The sequence below is a fragment of the Marmota monax genome, unplaced genomic scaffold (assembly GCF_021218885.2).
Source record: "Marmota monax isolate L192 unplaced genomic scaffold, Marmota_monax_Labrador192_F-V1.1 WCK01_AAM20220418_F8-fsc00185, whole genome shotgun sequence".
Taxonomy (NCBI): Eukaryota; Metazoa; Chordata; class Mammalia; order Rodentia; family Sciuridae; genus Marmota; species Marmota monax.
The window spans coordinates 960,631-980,475 of NW_026693278.1; the positions used below are offsets into that span (position 1 = coordinate 960,631).

General features: G+C 44.4%; 1 protein-coding gene across 2 annotated transcripts in view; it reads right to left on the reverse strand.

Moving 5' to 3' along the window:
- Ptpn11 (protein tyrosine phosphatase non-receptor type 11) overlaps positions 1 to 8,971 on the reverse strand; it is an 86,817-nt gene extending 77,846 nt beyond the window's left edge. For both annotated transcript variants that reach the window (XM_046456446.1, XM_058583158.1), the window contains exon 1: positions 8,760 to 8,971. In XM_046456446.1, coding sequence (XP_046312402.1) covers positions 8,760 to 8,773 — 14 coding nt within the window. In that variant the 5' untranslated portion in view covers positions 8,774 to 8,971. The remainder of the gene's footprint in view (positions 1 to 8,759) is intronic.
- Positions 8,972 to 19,845: the final 10,874 nt, after the last annotated feature.

Consider the following 19,845-nt stretch of genomic DNA (forward strand, 5'->3'; position numbering starts at 1 on the left):
TCATTTCATTTATTTATTTTTATGTGGTGCTTTGGATTGAACCCAGTGCCTTACACATGCTAGGCAAGTGCTCTACCACTGAGCTACAGCCCCAGCTTGGGGTATATCTTTATTACCTCTTGCTCTGGAAAAATTATTATCTTTGTTCTTGAGGAGAGCATTCTATTTTGGTACTTTACAGATTGCAAGAATATTCTTCAGGCTGAGCATGTAGCTTAGTGGTAGAGTGCTTGTCTAGCATGCTCAAGGCCCTGGGTTCAATCCCCAATCTCTCTTTCTCACACACACACATACACAAACTATATGTGGGATGTGTGTGTGTGTGTGTGTGTATGCACGTGCACACATATATATTCTTTTTTTTAAGATTTCTTTTTTAGTTCTAAATGGACACATTACCTTTGTTTTCTTTATATGTGGCTATGAGGATCGAACTCATTGCCTCACACATGCTAAGCAAGCACTCTACCACTGAGCCCCAGCCCCAGCCATATACATTCTTATATATGAATATATTCTATGTATATGAGAAAGAATATACACATATATGTGTGTGTGCATATAAATATACCACACACACCCACACATATATATACACACACATATATAAATGAAAGAACACATCTTTCCTAGTTAATTTTTTAATGTTCTATAGGAAAAGAAAAAAATTAAAAAACAAAAAAATTTTAAATTCTATAGGAAAAGGATAAATCACGAAGAGAAGCAGTCAATAGAGGCATGCATTTTAAGTAAGAAGCTACAAAAATGCTATAAAGGCAGCTTTCCAGGGTAGCAGACAGATGTGCCTGTGCAGATCACTGTCTTCTCAGGCAGGCTCACTGGTCACCATCTATGCTCTGATGACAAGGCAATAAAACAAAACTGCCTCTGAAAATGTCTTTCCACAAATTGCTTCTACCTACTTCAAAGCCTTCTATAACCTTGTCTTCCCAGTAGTCAGAAGGATATTTTTAAATAGATCAGTGCATGCTGCTCCCTTGATCACATCCTTCTATGGCTTTGTACTGCTCTTAAAATACAATCCGAACTCCAGTCCATGGTGCACACAACACTGAAGACCTTAAGAATCCTTGCACAGGGCTGGGGGGTAGCTTAGTGGTAGAGCATGTGCTTGGCATGCACAAGGCCCTGGGTTCCATCCAAAATAAATCAATAAATAAGAATCCCTGCATGATCTAGTCCCCTCCCTGACTCCCTCCCAATCTCACAGCTCCTGCATTTGCTACCTCCTGCTCTTCAAAACCCCAAGAACCTCCCACCCAGCACATTCACATGTGCTGTTCCTAAAACCTGGAACACCCAACACCTTGTACAGGGCTTGGCATGTAGTAACCCCACCACAAAGACTTCTCCAATGAATGGATAGATGTTTCATTACTGTGGTCAATGGGATGATAAAGACTTACATCTGTATCATCTATATTCCACTATCATTAAAATAGATTTCATGGGCTGAGGATATAGCTCAGTTGGTACAGTGCTTGTCGAGCATGCACAAGGCCCCGGGTCCAATCCCCAGCACCACCAAAAACAATAACAACAACAAAAAATAGACTTCATAGGGCTCAGGATGTAGTTCAGTAGCACATATAAGGCCCTGGGTTCTATCCCCAGGACCACAAAAAAAGAAAAGAACCTTAGGCTTCTCTCAGTAGCTCAGGAGGGAGGCTGAAACAGGATGATCACAAGTTCAAAGCCCCTGGGTTCAATCAGAGGTACCAAAAAAAAAAAAAAAAAGAAAAGAAAAGAAAACAGACTTTGTATATATGTGCATATGTTTGTTAAGTAGGCATTTATAGGCACATAAATATTTATGTATATGTAATCATACACAGTGTGTGTATGTGTTATCAGTATACAAATATATAAATACATTCAACACAGTATATTATATACTGATATATTTTTATACCATTTGACAATAACTTTATTAAACTTATTTAATGCTGGCATAAAAATCTGTCTCCTCTCTAAATTCAATGCTCCTTGCAAACATGGATAATCTCTGTCATATATCAGTATTGCTAAAGACCGGAGCACATACATGTCTGCTAAATGCACACAACCTCCAAAGCCTTAGTAATGAACTGGGCTGCATATTAGGGAATCTGAATGCATTTCAGGGATTTTGAACCCTGGTGCAATCCGTAACTCCCACAGAACCTACCCAACACCAGGATTTGCCTTTCTTTTCCTTAAAAATATCAACATTAGATGGCAAGTCCTGCCTGTGTTTCCCAAAGGAAAGAGGAATAAGCTGTGTCCCTATTGTTCTGTAGCTGCCTAACAAAGTACATCAAGGCCTGCTAGCAACAGTTACAAACATGATTTGGCTGAGCTTCCCAGGGTCATGTGCGACTCCTAACAGTCTCCACATTGACCGCACACAAGAAGGGCAAGTCATCCTAGAAGCAGCCTTGGCACTTGAGCAACTCTGGCCAAAACCCTGGTCTCATATCAGGACATGACATTAATAAAGACAACCCAGTTGCAACTGGAAAGGCACATAACTTTTATTTTCCAGCAAGGCAAGTTTATTTACTCCCACAGGAGATAAACAAACATGGCCACCAGGGAGAGCCTGGGACAAAATGTACTTGACCTGCAGTAGATAAACGAAAAGCCTGCAGTCTGAGAACAAGCTCAATTTTCTGCCCCTCTCAGTTCAAGCTCAAGTACATATCTTGCAGAGCAACAAAAGCAAATGTAAATGATGCAACACATGCTAAGGGGAGATTCAAACTACAGGTAGTTTTGGCAGCTGAACAAGTGCAGAGTGAGGCATGTAAGCAATCTCAAATCCTAAATTCAGAGGTTGGAGTGAGTTCAGTGGTAGAAAACTTGCCTAATACATCACCATACACACACACACACACACACACACACACAAATCTAAATTTCATAAAAATACTACTAAACTACCTAGGAGTTATTTAATTACTCAATGTGTTAAGTTTCCCTACCTATGATGTTAAAAGACATCAGTAAACAGAATATACAAGTATTTTAATTACTGAATGCATACAAAAATCTAAACCCTATTGACACTAATCAAAAGGAGATATTTTGCTAATTAAGAAAAATAAAATTAAATATAATGTTTGTCATTCAAGTATCAGCTCACTTGATAACTCCCAAGAAAAACCTGCCCTAAATTCCCCATCAAAACTAAATGCAGGGGCTGGGGTTGTGGCTCAGTGGTAGAGCACTGGCCTAGCACAGGTGAGGCACTGGGTTTAGATCCTCAGCACCACATAAAAATAAATAAATAAAGCTATTGTGTCCATCTACAACTAAAAAACATAAAAAAAAAAAAAACCTAAATGCATTTCCTCACATTTCTGTGGGTTCCTCTACCCCAGGCATTTATTACTACCTAAAACTACTGTATTTATTCATGATTATTTCTCCTTTCTCAGTCATGAAAAGGGAAATTTTTGCCTATCTTACTGCTAAACCTGAGTGGCTCAATAACTGCTAGTTGAATGAATTAATATTAGATTTAAAATAATTTGAAAAAGAACAAAGTTGGAGAACTAACAGAATCTGAATTCAACTTTACTATAAAGTTACAACAAGGCCACACATGATGAAGCACGCCTGTAGTTCCAGCAACTCTAGAGACTGAGGCAGGAGTACTGCAAATCTGAGGCCAACCTCAGCAAAAAAGTGACAGCGATCCTGTCACAAAATAAAAAAAAAATTAGAAAAGGGGTCTGGAGTTGTGACTCAGTGGTAGAGCATTTGCCGAACATGTGTGAGGCACTGGGTTCAATTCTCAGCACTACACATGAATGAATGAATGTCCATCACACCTTTAAAAATATTAAAAAAAAAGAAAAAAGAAAAAAAGTAAAGGGCAGGAGCTGTAACTCAGTGGTAGAGTGCCCCTGGGTTAAACCCCCATAAATAATAAATAAATGAATAAGCTAAATAATCATCAAGACCATGTGGTTCTGGCATAAGGATAGACAAATAGGTCAATGGAACAGAATAGATTCCAAAAACAGACCCACACATAAAAGGACAACTGATTTTTCTTTCTTCCTTTTTGTTTTGTTTTGTTTTACCACCAAGTTCTATCTCCTGTCCTTTTTACTCTATTTTGAGATAGTCTCACTAAATTACCCAGGCTGGCTTCAAACTGGGAATGCTCCTGCCTCTGCCTCTTAGTCACTGGGATTATAGGTGTGCACCACTGTGCACAACAGGACAGCTGATTTCCAACCAAGGTACAAACTCATTGGAGATAGTCTCTTCAACAAATAGTGCTGCAAAGACATGATATCTACATGCAAGAAAGAGGTCGGGCTAGGCTGGTGGTGCACTCCTGCATTCCCAGCAATTTAGGAGGCAGAGGCAGGAAAAGCAACACTTAGAGGCCAGCCTTCAGCCTTGGCAACTCAGTGAGACACTGACCAAAATAAAATATAGAGTGCTGGTGATATAGTTCAGTGGTGGATACTGCGTAGAATACAGAAGGCCCTACATTCAAGTCTCTGTACCGGGGGTTAAAAAAGTGAATCATAAGCCTGAAACTATTAAACTTGTAAAAGACAAAAAAAAAAAAAAAAAAAACCCTTGGGTTAAGCTAGGATTTCTCAGAAATAATACCAAAAGCATGATCCATACAAAAACAAATTGATAAACAGGACTTCATTAAAATTAAAAACCTCTGTTCTTCAAAACACTGGGGTTTTTTGTTTTTTTTTGGGGGGGGGGTGTTTTTTGTTTTGTTTTGTTTTGTTTTTAAAGTGAAGACAAGTCACAAACTAGGAGGAAAAAAAATCTGCAACTCTGATAAGGGGCTTGTACTCAAGTTACAAAAAGAACTCTCAAACCTCACTAATAAGAAAAAAAATAATTCCAGGATAATGGCCCACCCCTGTAATCCCAGCTAGTCCAGGCTGAGGCAAGAGGATCACAAGTTTGAGTTGCCAGTCTCAGCAACTTTATTTTATAAAAATAAAGCTTTTTGTTGTTGTTTTTTGTTGCAAGAGAAAAAATCTTTAAAAAGGCCAGGGACGTGGCCCAGTGGTAGAGCGCCCCTGGGTTCAGTCCCCAGAACCACACACACACACATATACAAACTAAAATAGACTGAACAGACACATCATCAAAGAAAATATACAGATGGAAAATAAGCACATGAAAAGAAAATCAACATGATTAGTCATTAGAGAAAAACAAACTAAAACTACAGTGAAATGACACATCTATTATAATGACTAAAATTAAAAAGACTGACCATACTAAGTGTTGGGGGGGATGCAGAGGAGTCACATGCAACTGTCATAGCCTGCTGGTAGGAGCATAAACTATAAACTTTGTGTGGTGGCGCAGGCCTGTAATCTCAACTACTAGTGAGGCTGAGGCAGGAGGATCATGAGTTCAAGGCCAGTCTGAAGGGGCTGGGGACAGGGGCTGGCATTGTAGCTCAGCAGGAGAGTGCTTGCCTAGCATGTGGAGGCCCTGCGTTCGATCCTCAACACCACATAAAAATAAGTAAATCAAATAAAGGTACTGTGTCCAACTACAACTAAAAAAATAAATATTAAAATAAATAAACATATTTGGGGTGGGGGGGTGGCTGGGGATGTAGTTTACTGGTAGAGCACCCCTGTGTTCAATCCCCAGTGTGCGCGCAAGAGTGGCAGTGGTGGTTGAAAGCAGTATAATCACTTTGGGGGTGGGGGGGGTGTGTTTTGGTAGCAGTGATTAAACTCAGGGGTACCTGACCACTGAGCCACATCCCCAGCCCCTTTATGTATTTTATTTAGAGACAGGGTCTCACTCAGTTGCTTAGCACCTTGCCGTTACTGAGGTTGGCTTTGAACTCCCAATCCTTCTGCCTCAGCCTCTGGGATTACATGCATGTGCCACCATTCCTACCTGGCCAGTAAAAACAGATTAGCAATTTAGCAATTTCTTTTCTTTTTTTTTCTTTTCTTTTTTTTTTTTTAATTTTTAATTTATTCTTTAGTTTTCAGTGGACACAACATCTTTGTTTGTATGTGGTGCTGAGGATCGAACCTTGGCCCCATGCATGCCAGGCGAGCACACTACCGCTTGAGCCACATCCCCAACCCCTTTTTTTTCTTTTTCTTTCTTTCTTTCTTTTTTTTTTTTGTGTGTGTATGTGTGTGTGTGGTGTGTGTGTGTATGTGTGTGTAAGAGAGAGAGAGAGAGAGAGATACTGGAGTAAACCCAGGGGGCTCTACCACTGAACTCCACACCCAGCCCTTTTAACTTATTTTGAGACAGGGTCTCAATAAATTGCCCAGGCTGACCTCAAACTTGGGATCCTCCTGTCTCAGCCTCCCACATCACTGGCATTATAGCATGTGACAGATTAGCAATTTCCAACAAAGTCAAATATACATCTTCTGTATGAGCCAGTCATTCCACTTGTAGGCATGAGAAATGATATTATGTGCCCACACAAACTCTTCTACACAAGCATTTGCAGCAACTACTTGTGACAGTCAAACTCTGGAAACATCAATTATCCACCAACAGGTGGGTGGCTAAGCACACTGCAGGATTGTATGGTACAGTGGAATACTGCATGAATCTGATACATACTACAATGTTTATGAATCTCAGTCTAATTTATGTTGAGCATAAAAAAAAGACACAATGAGTATATACTAATTCCCTCTATATAAAATTCTAGGAAATGCAAACTAATATACACTAACAGCAGAATAGTAATTGCTTAAGAACAAGGGAGGGAATATAAACAGCAGGAGGAAACGTCAGGAGGGTGAGGAATATGTTCATTATCTTCACTGAGGTGATGGTTTCCCAAGTACACATATATCAAAACTTATCAAATAATATGCTTGAATATATACAATTGATTACATGTTATTTATATTTCAATAAAGATAGTCAAAAAATAATCACCAAGAAGAAGAAAAAATAAACAAAAATAGCAATCACCAATTATGTATGCTATGCTCATAACCTGATTTTTTAGGTGGGTCACAGTTCTTCCTATAATAGGTGAGTACGAAATAGGAGGGCTGCAGGGGAGAAGGAATGACTCCATTTCTAACTGTCATCTTGACCACTTGCTGCTTTGACTATGCCCACACGTCCCTGCTTCTAAACTAAGAAGCTGGACAATGTAGGGTCTATTACTCCCCAGCCCCTTTCCCCACCCCCAGCCCCAGTCTTTTTGTCTCCTAGAGCAGCAGATCCTTACTTGTCTGGAAGAGCAGACACAAGGAACAAAAGGCTCAATGACTATTTGACAGATTAAAGAACAGACAACTGTTTTATTTAAAAGCTCCCTAAAGAATTAGAACATTTGGGGCTATATAGGGCTCTGATGAAATGCAGTTATATATTACCCAGCTCTGCAAGCACTTGCCAGGAGACCTGTCCAAGTCACTCACTTCCTAAGTTTTCAGGCTTTTTTTTTCCCCCCTTCCCTTTTTATTTCAGATCCATGAATGAATAACACACAGGTGCGTTTTGAGGAGACATTCCTAACATTTTGAAAAGTCCCTCATTCAAATAGCCCCAACAGCTTGAAATCATTTTTCATATGTCTAAGGTAAAGGCCATTAACTGGAGAATCGTAGCAAAGACTAGACAATGCGTCTTATGTGTGAGCCGTCTGTGAAGAGTGGTGATACAAAGTAGCAGTATCATTATTCGAAAACCAGAGGTCACACTAGTGTTTAACAACAAAATTACTGCTTACAAATGAGTAGAAATAATTACAAAGTAACAACAGCAACTGGGGATTCTGACTCCATCACTTATTGGCTGAGTGGCACGGTAAATTGCTTCACTTTTGAAACTCAGTTTACTCATCTTTAGAACGGGATAATAGTATGGGCCTCAGAGGATTGGTCCTGAGGATTAAACGTGTTTGCCTTCGAGTGAGCGCTAAGTAAATGTTAGTTAAGAGTCCCATTTTTACCTTGACTTTTCAAGGGGCCTCATTAACTCACGAATCGTCCTTCTGACCCTGTTTCGCATCCTGTCACTCACTCGAAGGTTACTTCTGAGCCTCAGTTTCCACACCCGGAAAACGGGAACCACTACAGTTACCTGACTTTTAAGGTTGTACTGAAGGATTAAATAATTAGATAAAGCTCCCTTCCCTCCCACCTCCCAAAGCGAAGATCGCGGAGGAAGGAAATACTTTTAGTGACTGCAGACACCGTCAGTTTTTCCATTTCTGGCACGTGAGGGGTGAGGGGAAGGAGATGCAAAGGGGCACACAAAAGACTCAGGGGTCCCGAGTGAAGTCCCCAGGTGCACTCGGGCGGCCGAGTGACCCCAGAGCGGCTGGGATATCGGCGCCCAGCCCCACGCAACTGCCCCCCCCCCGTCCCGGGCCAAGGAGCCTCTGCGAGCGAGCGGGGCTATTTCGGAATCACCATGAGGCAATTCTCATGAGGCAATGGGTCAGGAATGCGGCGCCGAGCCGGGCCACTGGCGTCCGCGGTTCCCCGGGCGGCTCTACCTGCCCGGGACCGACCGGCATCCCCGGGGCTGCGGAGCCGGAACTCGGGGAGGCAGGAAATGAATGGGGACCCGAGGGGTGGGGGCGCGGCGGGCCGGGCCCCGGGCCCGGGCGGCCGAGCGGGCTACAGGGAGCCCGCCCCGCACCCGGGACCCGAGAGCGCGCCCGGCGGGGCGCCCCCTCCCGGGCGGAGCTGCGCCGAGGCTGTGGGGGCCGGGCTGAGGCCCCGACCGGGCCCCTCCGGGCTTCTCACCTCCGCGATGTCATGTTCCTCCCGCCCTCCGGCTCCGCGACGGACCCGCTCCTTGCTCAGGCTCCGCTGGGCCCGGTCACATCGGGCTGCCCGAGGGAGGCCCGCTCGGGACCGGACGGGAGGCAAAGCCAGCCGGCCGCGCGCAGACCCCCCTCCAGGCCTGGGGATCCCAGAGACTGTGCAGCCGCCCCCCGAGTCCGGCTGGCTCCTCCTCCGCCCCCGCCCCTCGCCGCCGGCTCCAGAGTGACGTCACCGCGCGCGACGCCCGCCGCTACTTCCTGGTTCGCGAGCGCCCGGGCCCAGCGACGGCCGGAGCTCCCAGTTCTGAGGCTCTGCGAGCCGCCGCCACGCAGCTCCCAGAGCTCCCCGGCCTCCTCCCTCAGCCCTCCGCGCACCCTGCCGCCGCGTCCCTCCCCCGCTGTCAGTGACCATCCCGCGCCCACTGCCACATCGAGTTTCATTCATTTTATTCCCCACATCGCAGGGCCGCTTGGTAGCCGTAACCTTAAGAAAGTTAATTTCCGTGACCTCCATTTCTTCATTCTCGTAAAATAAAAATAGTAAGCGTATTTTCTTTATAGGGTCGTCATTAAGATTCAATATGTAAAATGGCCGGGCGCGGTGGCGCACGCTTGTAATCGCAGCAGCTCCGGAGGCAGAGGCCACAGGATGGCAAGTTCAAGGCCAGCCCCAGCAAACCCTAAGAAATTTGATGAGACCCTGTCCCAAAGTTAAAAATAAAAGGGTTAGGTATGTGGCTCATGGCAAAGAGTCCCTGGGTTCAATCCCTGGTTTTTATATATAATGTTAATTTTTATATATGTAAATTGTTTATTTCTGGAATTTTCCAATTAATCTTGACAGGCTGCAGATCAAGCAGGGTAAGCAAGGCCTAAAAAAGAAGGGATGACTGTATTATCATTTTAGATAGGGTAGTTAGGAAAGGCTTCACTGAGATGGCATTTGAGTAAAAATCAGATGAAGGAGTAGGAATAATTTAGCAGAATAGCATCTCCAGCAAAGTGTGAGGTTTTGCAAAAGGTCTGAGACAGAGGGCTGCCTCCAGTGTTAGAACAACTAGAGAAAGGTCTCTGAGGGGTTGGAGGGAGAATAGTACGTGAGATGAAATTAGAAAAGGGTAGAGATGTTAGTATTATAGATTACATAAATAGCGGGGCTGGGTTGTGGCTCAGTGGTAGAGCACTTGCCTAGCATGTGTGAGGCCCTGGGTTCCAGTCTCAGACCACATATAAATAAATAAAATAAAGATCCATTAATAACTAAAAAAAAAAAAATTTTTTTTTTAAACATAAATAGCTTTGGCTTTTGCTCAGTGAAATGGAGAGTCATTGGAATTTTGAACAGAGGAGGGATTGAATCCAAGAATACTCTTACTGAGCTATATCCCTACCTCTCTATATTTTATTTTGAGACAGTCTTGCTAAATTTTCCAGGCTGGCCTCCAACTTGGGATCCTTCTGCCTCAGCCTCCCAAATCACTGAGATTACAAGTATACACCCTAGCTGGCTTCAAACATTTTTTGGGGGGGTTCTAATTTTTAAATGGGTTCATAATATGTGTATATTTATGGGTTCATAATGTCATATGTATATATGTATATACTTTACATTGGTATATATGTGTATACATATATTTACACACACACACATATATATTATATATATATATATATATATATATATATATATATATATATATATAAAAAATGAATTAATTTCCAGGGTTTTGAGAGTTGGGGAGTTTGTTTTCTATTTTGGTTTTGCTCCAAAAATAGTGCTTCCACAAACTTCCTTATGAGGAAACTGAATGAGTAGCTGAATCATTGTGTGTTGACCTTAACATTAACACTTAGGCAAGAGTACTGTCAACACTCAATACCATCTCCATTTTATTTCATTTTATTTATTTATTTTATGGTACTGGCAATGGAACCCAGGAGTGCTCTACCACTGAGCTACATCCCAGTCCCTTTTTTTAGTTTTTTGTATTGTTTTATTTTGGGGGTACCAGGGATTGAACTCAGAGGCACTAACCACTGAGCCACATCCCCAGCCCCTCTTTTTTTTTTTTTTTTTTTTATTTAGAGACAGGGTATCGGTGAGTTGCTTAGCACCTCACTTTTGTTGAGGCTGGCTTTGAACTCACAATCCTCCTTCCTCAGCCTCCTGAGCCACTGAGATTATAAGTATGCACCACCACACTGAGCTCTAGTTTATTTTTGAGATAAGGTCTTGCTAAGTTCCCCAGGCTGACCTTGAACTTGTGATCCTCCTGTCTCAGTCTCTTGAATAGCTAGGATTACAGGTGTGGTGCGTTGCACCCAGCTCCATTCCCATTTCATAATTAAGAAAGCAGAAATATGGAGACTTATATACAGCAAGTAGTTCACAGACTACAACGATATTGCCATTTTTAAAAAGTATTTTTGGTTGTAGGTGGACACAATATACTTACTTGAATTTATGTGGTGCTAAGGACTGAACCATGCCTCACACATGCTAGGCAAGCACTCTACCACTGAGCTACAACACCAGTCCAACATTGCCATTTCTGTAGTGCAACTGCCTACAGGTTTTCTGTCCTTCTGTGGCACAAATATATGAAACACTTGACTCAACTTAGGTACATGTGGGAGCTTGGATAGGTCATTCATTATAATCAATCAAGTCTCAGTTTTTTTCCTCTTATTTTTTATGATACCAGAGATTGAACTCAGGGGTGTCTAACCACTGGGCAACAACCCCAGTTCTATTTATTTATTTATTGTACCAGAGATTGAACCCAGGGGCCACTAAGCCACATCTACAGCCTTTTGTTTGTATGTTTTTAAAGACAGGTTCTTACTGAGGTTTGGAGGGGCCTCACTAAGTTGCTGAGTCTGGCTTTGAACTTGCAAGCCTCCTGCCTCAGCCTCCCAAATCACTGGGGTTACAGGTGTGTTATCCTGGCACACAGTTCTTTCATCTTAAATGAAAATCTCACAAGAAAATCTCATTGAGATTTAAAATGATTTAGTGTCTGCCAAAATGTCTGCTTTGTGATAAAAGTGCTGTGTGTAGTTCAGAGCTTTTCTTCCTTTTGGCAGTGCTGGTGATCAAACCTAGGGCCTTGTGTATGCTAAGCAAGGTCTCTACCACTGAGCTACATGCCAGCCCCGTATGAACACTTTATATGTGACAAAACCAGGCGCTTAATAATAATTATTTTTATTTTATAACCAACATTGACATTTTGCCCAACTAATGGAATCATAAGCTTTGCAATACCACAACAAGTCACAAGAGGGGGTTCAGTTATGCTTTTTTTTTTTTTTTTTTTTTTTTTTTTTCAGTTGCAGGTCATTTAACAAATACTCTGGAACACTTACCAGGTGAAAATCCCTAAGATTACCACAATTTTCTCTTCTCTCTTCTCCCTCCTCCTCCTCCTCCTCCCCCTCCTCCCCTCCTCCTCCTCCTTTTTTCTTTTTTTCTTTTTTCTTTTTCCAGTGCTGAGATTGAAACCCAGGCCTCATACTTGGTTAGGTAAGCACTCTATCCCTGAGCTACACCCCCAACTATTTTGTCAGAATTTTTACCTTATTTTTTGGATACACCCACAGGCCACAACAGAAATAAGGATTGAACTCAGGGGCATTTCACCACTAAGTTACTTCCCCAGCACTTTAAAAAAAAAAAAAAAAAAGAGGGGGGGGGGCGGATGGACAAAGTCTCCATTAGGTTGCTTAGGGCTGTTCTAAATTGCTTAACTGGTCTCAGCCTCCCTAGTTGCTAGGGTTACAAGTGTGTACCACCACATCTGGCTTTTGTTAGAATATCTGAAGTGCTCAAGTGAGCAACTCTACTTTTATTTATTTATTTATTTATTTATTTATTTATTTATTTTGGATGCTGGAAATTGGTCATTTGGTCATTACCAGTCATTTTTGTTTTATTTTATTTACTAATTGAAACAGGGTCTCACTAAATTGCTTAGGGCCTTACTAAATTGCTGAGGTTGTTTTTTTGTTTTGTTTGTTTTGTTTGTGTGTGTGTGTATGTGTGTGTGTGTGTGTGTGGTTTCAAAATTTTATTTTTGTTTGTGGGGGGGCTGTTTTTGATAATGAGGATTGAACCCAGGGGCACTTAACCTTGAGCCACATCCCCAGCCATTTTTTATATTTTATTTAGAGACAGGACCTCAGTAAATTGCTTAGGCCCCCACTGAATTGCTGAGGCTGGCTTTGAACTTGGGATCCTACTTCCTCAGCCTCTGAGATTGCAGGAATGTGCTGCCAAGCTAGGCAACCTGAGACTCCTCTTTAACTTGAAATCCTCTTGCCTCAGCTTCTGGAGTCGCTGGAATTACAGATGTGTGCCACAACTCTGACCTCAGTCCTTTTTTTATTTTTTTTAAAATTTTGAGGCAAGCTCTCTAAATTGCTGAGACTGGCCTTGAACTTGTGGTCAAATTGCTAGGATTACAGACATGTGCCACCATGCCCAGCAAAGGTCTGACATTTATATATTATTTTTCATGCATCAAATATGGTTCTTGGACTTGGGACAGTGGCACACACCTATAAGCCCTGTGACTTGGGAGATTGAGACAGGAGGGTAGCAAGTTCAAAGCCAGCCTCAGCAATTCAGCAAGTCCCTCAATGACTTAGTGATACCCTCTCTCAAAATAAAAAGGATTGGGAATGTAGCTCACTGGTAAAAGTCCCTGGGTTCAGTTCCCAGTACCACTTGTTACTATTATTATTATTATTGGACTGTGGATGTAGTGCAGTGGTGAGTGCTTGCCTAGCATGCATGAGGCCCTGGGTTTGATACCCAGCACCACACACACAAAAATGGTTCGTAGTGCTTTTGTATACATAAATTTATTTCATCATCCCAACAACCCTATGGGGTAAGTACTATTTTTCTATTCTTATCATTTTTTTACCTTGAACCCAAGGTGAATTGTAGCCTTGAGCTATATCCCAGCTCTTTTATTTTTTATTCTGAGATATGGTCTCACTAAATTGACCAGGCTGGCCTCCAACTTGCAGTCCTCCTGCCTCAGCCTCTCATGTGGCTGGGATTACAGGCATGTACCACCTCAGGCCAACTTGTCACTTTCATCTGCCAAATTTCTCATTTACTCTCCCAAATCCAAAACAAAAACCAACTCTCCCAGAAATCTTTCCTAAATATCCCAGGTAAAATAGAAGAAATAACTTATATTTTTTTTTTTTTTTTTTTTTTTTTTTTTGCTTTTCCCTTGATTGTGTATTATTTCAGAGCAGGAATATATTTTAAGCATTTTAATTCCTACCTTTTTCTGATGCTCTGCCATTGAGCATAGTCTATAGTCTGATAAAGGGATATAAGTATTAAGCCAACTGTGGAGAAAATACCTATGTCTCAACTAGCCTTTCATGGGAAAGATTCACTTGGAAATTACTTGCTTCATTCATTTATTCATTCCTCATGGTGAAATGATAGTCTGCTTTGTTTTTTGTCTTGTTTTTTGTTTTTGTTTTTTTTTTTAAAGAGAGAGAGAGAATTTTTTAATATTTATTTTTTAGTTTTTGGTGGTCACAACATCTTTATTTTATTTTTTATGTGGTGCTGAGGATTGAACCCAGTGTCCCGCGCATGCCAGGAGAGCGTGTTACCGCTTGAGCCACCTCCTCAGCCAGTCTTGTTTGTTTTTGAGGTGCTGTGGAACCTAGGGCCTGCTAGGCAAGTGCTCTACTGCTGAGCTGTACCGCACCTGTCATGCAGAGGGCAAGACCCAGGCCAAGGAAGCCAGGTTCAGAGATCTAGCAATTGAAAGAAGATGAGAGGCATGGTAGGAATATTGGCCATTCTTTATTCAGAAGTGACAGTAGCCTCTACCCAGCCCCTGAGCCATTTCCATAGGCCTTTTTTTTTATATGCAGGCCAAACAAAGAAGGCACATGGCTAATGGGTTACAGAAGTGGGTGCATGCTAACAAGTGAATGTTCATGAACTTGAGTACATAGGCTGAATCAGAGTATTTCTGACCTGACTACACACTGACCATGACATAGCTGATTCATGGCCTTGGCCACACACTAAAAGCGTACCATAGCTCACCAGAAGCCTTGGCAAGACAGCCTAACTATAACCACTCTGGTCCTGCCCCAACACCACCCCTTTAAGATTCCTCACCGAACAATCTATGTATCTGAAATCTTCTGCAATGACCCCTTAGTGAGGAGGACAGAGCCCTGCACCCATAGGCCACAACAGAAATACACATTGTAACAACATACAATCAAAAACAAGTCCCATCACCAGGATTAATAAAAGCCATTGCCATCCCATATTGAGTGGCAATAAAAGTCTTTCCCCGTCACATCTAGCTGTCCAGTGGTAGTCTGGATTTGCCAGGTAGTCCAGCAGCAGAACTCCCAGGCACTTCGGTGCGTACCCAGCAGGCAGAGGGTTTGCTGCTCTGGTGTAGGCATGTACCCAGTCCACGGTGGTGTTAGCAAGAACACACCTATAGACAAAAACACAAAGCAGTTCCAGGCACTAGCACAGGCAAGTCATGTCCATCAGGGAGGATGCATGCCAGCTCTGAATCCCAAGGAAGTACCTTGGCTGTTTGTGGCAGCTTCCCTGATGTATAGTGGTCCCACACTCACACGACTTGGTCCTGAACTTCAGCAGGCTCTATGTGCACCAGTACCAGGAACTCATAATTGGCCAAGTGGAAATAACAAATGTGCCCTCTAAAATCTGTGTCCCAGCCAGGCACAGTGGCACACGCCTGTAATAATCCCAGTGGCTTGGGAGCCTGAGGCAGGAGGATTGCAAGTTGAAATTTAGCCTCAACAACTTAGCAAGGACTTATGTAGGTCAGCAAGACCCTGTCTCTAAATAAAATATTAAAAAAGGGCTGGGGATGTGGCTCAGTGGTTAAGCACTCCTGGGTTCAATCCCCAGTACCAAATAATAATAATAATAATAATTATTATTATTATTATTATTATATGTTCCTTCTGCAGGACCCCGCCAAGTCACCTGTCGGGGAGAGCAATTCACTAGTCACCTATGGTGTCACAAGGAGATCACATGCCAAGCCTCTTCTCCTTAGGGCTAACAGGGCTACCCAACGAATGAGGGGGGCTTTTTATTGTTGAGGGTCTCACCCACGCCACAGTTTGCCCTGCTCAATCCAGTGGGAGCAGGTAGAGAACATCCCCTTGCTTCTCAAACCTAGGCTTAAGTCCACATCCTCTGCTGTCACCTGGACCTGTATTGGGCCCTGTGCAGTGCAGCAAAGCCTTAACAGGAGCTGGTCCCCCTCGTTGGAGACACACATTCAGAGCTCTCACAACTGCCCAGACGCTGTGCCCACCTGTTGGTGGCAGGTGGGTTGACTGCTGTTCTGAGTCCAGCAGATTGTGGGTGGCCTGGGACTCATACCTTCCATTGAATCTGTAACTGAGTTGCCCATTGCTGCACATTGTAACCTGGGAAATGGGTCCCTTGATCACTCTCTATTGTGATGGGCCAGCCATACAAGGCTGTCAACATGGTCAGGGTGCAAATCATAGTACTCTGGTCACTTGACCACTGGGCCAGGCAAACAACAAGGCTGCAGCTTGTCCACTACCGTCAAGGCAAATGTGGCCCCTTCAGAAAGGTGAAGGGCCAACGTAGCCAACCTGCCATCATGTCAAAGGGATGCATCCACACATTACCTGACCACCTCTGGCTCCAAGTCATAGGTGGTGTGAGCATTGCCGAGCACAAACCATACGTGCCTGGCAGGCCCCTACCAGGGCATCCCATTTTAGAGGCAGAGCCCGCTGTTTGACTACAAGCCACCTGCATGCTGTAGGCATGATGCAGCTGCCACCACACCCTGGCCCAAGCCTCTGCTCCATCATTCCCTGGGCTAGTCAGGGGGCGTGGCCAGGGTCATGTCCTACAGTTATCTCCTTCTCATGGCCTGTGGCCCCAAGGTTCTGCCCCATGGCTTGACCCCACAAAGGCCAATGCCCTACCATCCAATTCTCTACTTCCCAGGTAGTCACCCACAGAGTTAACCCCTCAAACAGACCAACTAACTGGACAGATAATCAGGGGTCCTGGTTCCTGCAGTGCCACCAAACTCAGTCCTCTAGCGGCTCTGTTCATTCCCACATTGTGCCACAAGGTGTCGGTAGAGGGCTGTGAAGCTACAGCTCTCCCATGGGCAGAGGGCCCTGTACTGGACCCCTCACTGCTCCAAGCACTGTGGCCCACAGGGCTGGCCCTTCCTTAAAGGGCATGACTCTGTCAGCTCAAGTTCATCAGCATGGTCTGGTGCTTCCTCAGGTGCATACTGCAGCAGCCCTGGAACCTGTTGAAGTTCATGGGTCAGAGGACTAGTGGACAAAGCTCTCCTGTGTTCTAAATATGCCCCGTTTCACTAGAGCAGGCATCAGGACTATGCCTGTCCTCGGGGTGACTGCCCAGTTCCACACCTCTCCTCTCAAAGGATTCGTGGTAGGCACCAAACCCTCAGCAGCACCAGTAATGGCCTCCTGGCCACCAGGCTACACACAGGGCTGCAAGCTGCTGCTCCATCAGGGTGCAGAGATCCTCTGTACTCTTCACTACTGTGACGGAAACCCACTGGTCTTCACAGCCGCTCCTGCTACTGCACAGGCCCCACCCCAAACCCTCCCGGGTTACATGAACATCCAGCTCAAAGGGGTGAGGGGGTCTACCAATGCAGGACCTGAGCTTGCTGAGTGGCCCTCTTCGTGGCCTGAAAGGCCAGCTCAGCACTTCACTCCAGTCCCCCGGTGCCCCTTTCTTCACTAGAGCATACAGGGGATGACACAACAGGGCTACATGGGGACTGAAAGCCTGCCAATATCCCAATGAGCCCACAGAGGTTTGCAATTGTGCAACTGTTGTTGGTCATATGCTTGGATTTTCTCAAAAGCTTCTGGCACAACTCTTTTTTTTTTTTTTTGGTACTGAGGATCAAACCCATGGGTGCTTAACCACTGAGGCACATCCCCAGCCCTATTTTTATTTTATTTAGAAACAGGGTCTCACTGAGTTGTTTAGTGCCTTGCAGTTGCTGAGGCTGGCTTTAAACTCGTGATCCTCCTGCCTGAGCCTCCAGAGCTGCCGGGATTACAGGCATGTGCCACCGTGCCTGACTTCTGGCACAGCTTTCATTTCACCCAACCAAAAAACACCCAAGAACGTAACCAAGAAGCCAGGCCCCTGCACCTTGGCAGCGTTTACTACCAGCCACACGTCTTCAAATGGGCCACTAAGGTCGGGGATGCAAGCTCTAAATTCGTATAAGAGAGAAGTCAACGAAGCATCATCAGCATAATGAAACGTGCAGTAGGTGGCTGAGTCCACTGGATCAGGTCACTAGCCACCAAACCATGGCATGTGGTCAGGCTATGCAAATAACCTTGTGGCAACACTTGAAATGTCCGCTGCCAGCCTTTCCATGTGAAGACAAACTGCTTCTGGCTCCCTGGGGCCAGAGCAATAGAAAAGAAAGCATTAGCCAGGTCCAGCGCAGAGCGATTAGGGCACAGAGTTGGCTGGTCCATGAGATCATGCACTGCGGGAACCGCTGCATACAGGGAAGGCACCGCTCTGTTCCATTCTTGGTAATCCACAGGCATTCTCCACGTGCCCTCAGGCTTCTTCAGTGGTCACACTGGAGAGTTAAAGGGGCGGGCTGGGGGCCATATTTTGCCTACTTCCTCCACTTCCAAGACAGTAGCTCCAGTTTTTTTTTTTTTTTTAACGCAGGGGCACTCCACCACTGAACCACATCCCCAGCCCTTTTATTGTGTTTTATTGAGAGACAGGATCTCACTGAGTTGCTTAGTGCCTTGACATCGCTGAGGCTGGCTTTGAACTCGTGATCCTCCTGCCTCAGCCTCCTGAGTCGCTGGGATTACAGACATGCGCCACCATGCCTGGCACAGTAGCTTCAATTTCTGCATGTCCCCCATGAGGCAATACTGTTTCACTGTCACAGTCCTCCAGGGTTGTGGCAAGACCTGGGGCGGGTGTTTTGCATATCCTGTCATATCCACCTTCACATCTCACACATGGAGGCAGAATTGCCACCAGGGTCTGCAGCAGTGGACCTTGGAACACATCTCTACCCAAAATATACTCTGGGATACCAGACACTTGTACCGTATATGCTCACAGGGGCAAATGACCTATCCCCCGTGGTAAGGACACTGGCTTTACCTTGATGGTCTGTCCCCCATAGCCATCAATATGAGCATATGGACCTGGGAATTTATCCAGGTTGTCAAACACCAAGCTGCACTCAGCTCCAGGACCCGCCCCCCCAACAAGGCCAATTCCCTCTGCATATAGTTTGGAGACCATGGATAGCAAGCTCCACATGTGGCTATCAGTCCCCACCTGTCCCCGCAGGGCAGGCACCTTAGCTGGATTCCTAGATGTACTGGACCAAAGTCCCTTCTCCCCCTTAGAAGCAGCCAAGTAGTCTTTCAGTTACACAGGATGGCTTCTCAGGGTGGCTTATTCACCTCTGCTGTTCGCAGGTTTTGCTGCTTTGGGCCCAGTTGCTCAGGGAGGACTGCATTGGGCTGACTGTCTGTCTTGAGGTGATCTACCCCTCCTGTCAGGAGACCTGCCCACATATGCATACAAGTGACTCTAGCAGGCCCTTTTTTCCTTTGTTTACCTTGTTTCCAGACCCCTCTCATTGTACCCCCCCACCTTTTTTTTTTTTGGCACTGGGAATTGAACTCAGGGGCACTCAACCACTGAGCCACATCCCAGCCCTATTTGGTATTTTATTTAGAGACAGGGTCTCACTGAGTTGCTTAGGGCCTCACTAAGTTGCTGAGGCTGACTTTGAACTCACAATCCTCCTGCTGCAGCCTCCCGAGCCACTGAGATTACAGGCATGCGCCACCATGTGCATTTTTTTTACTACCCTCTGCCCTCCTTGGCTTCCCCCAAGCTAGCCATCATAGTACTAACTTCATTAATGGGACATCCAACATATGTGGCTTAAAGTAACCATCAAAGTGGAGAGTGGAGCATT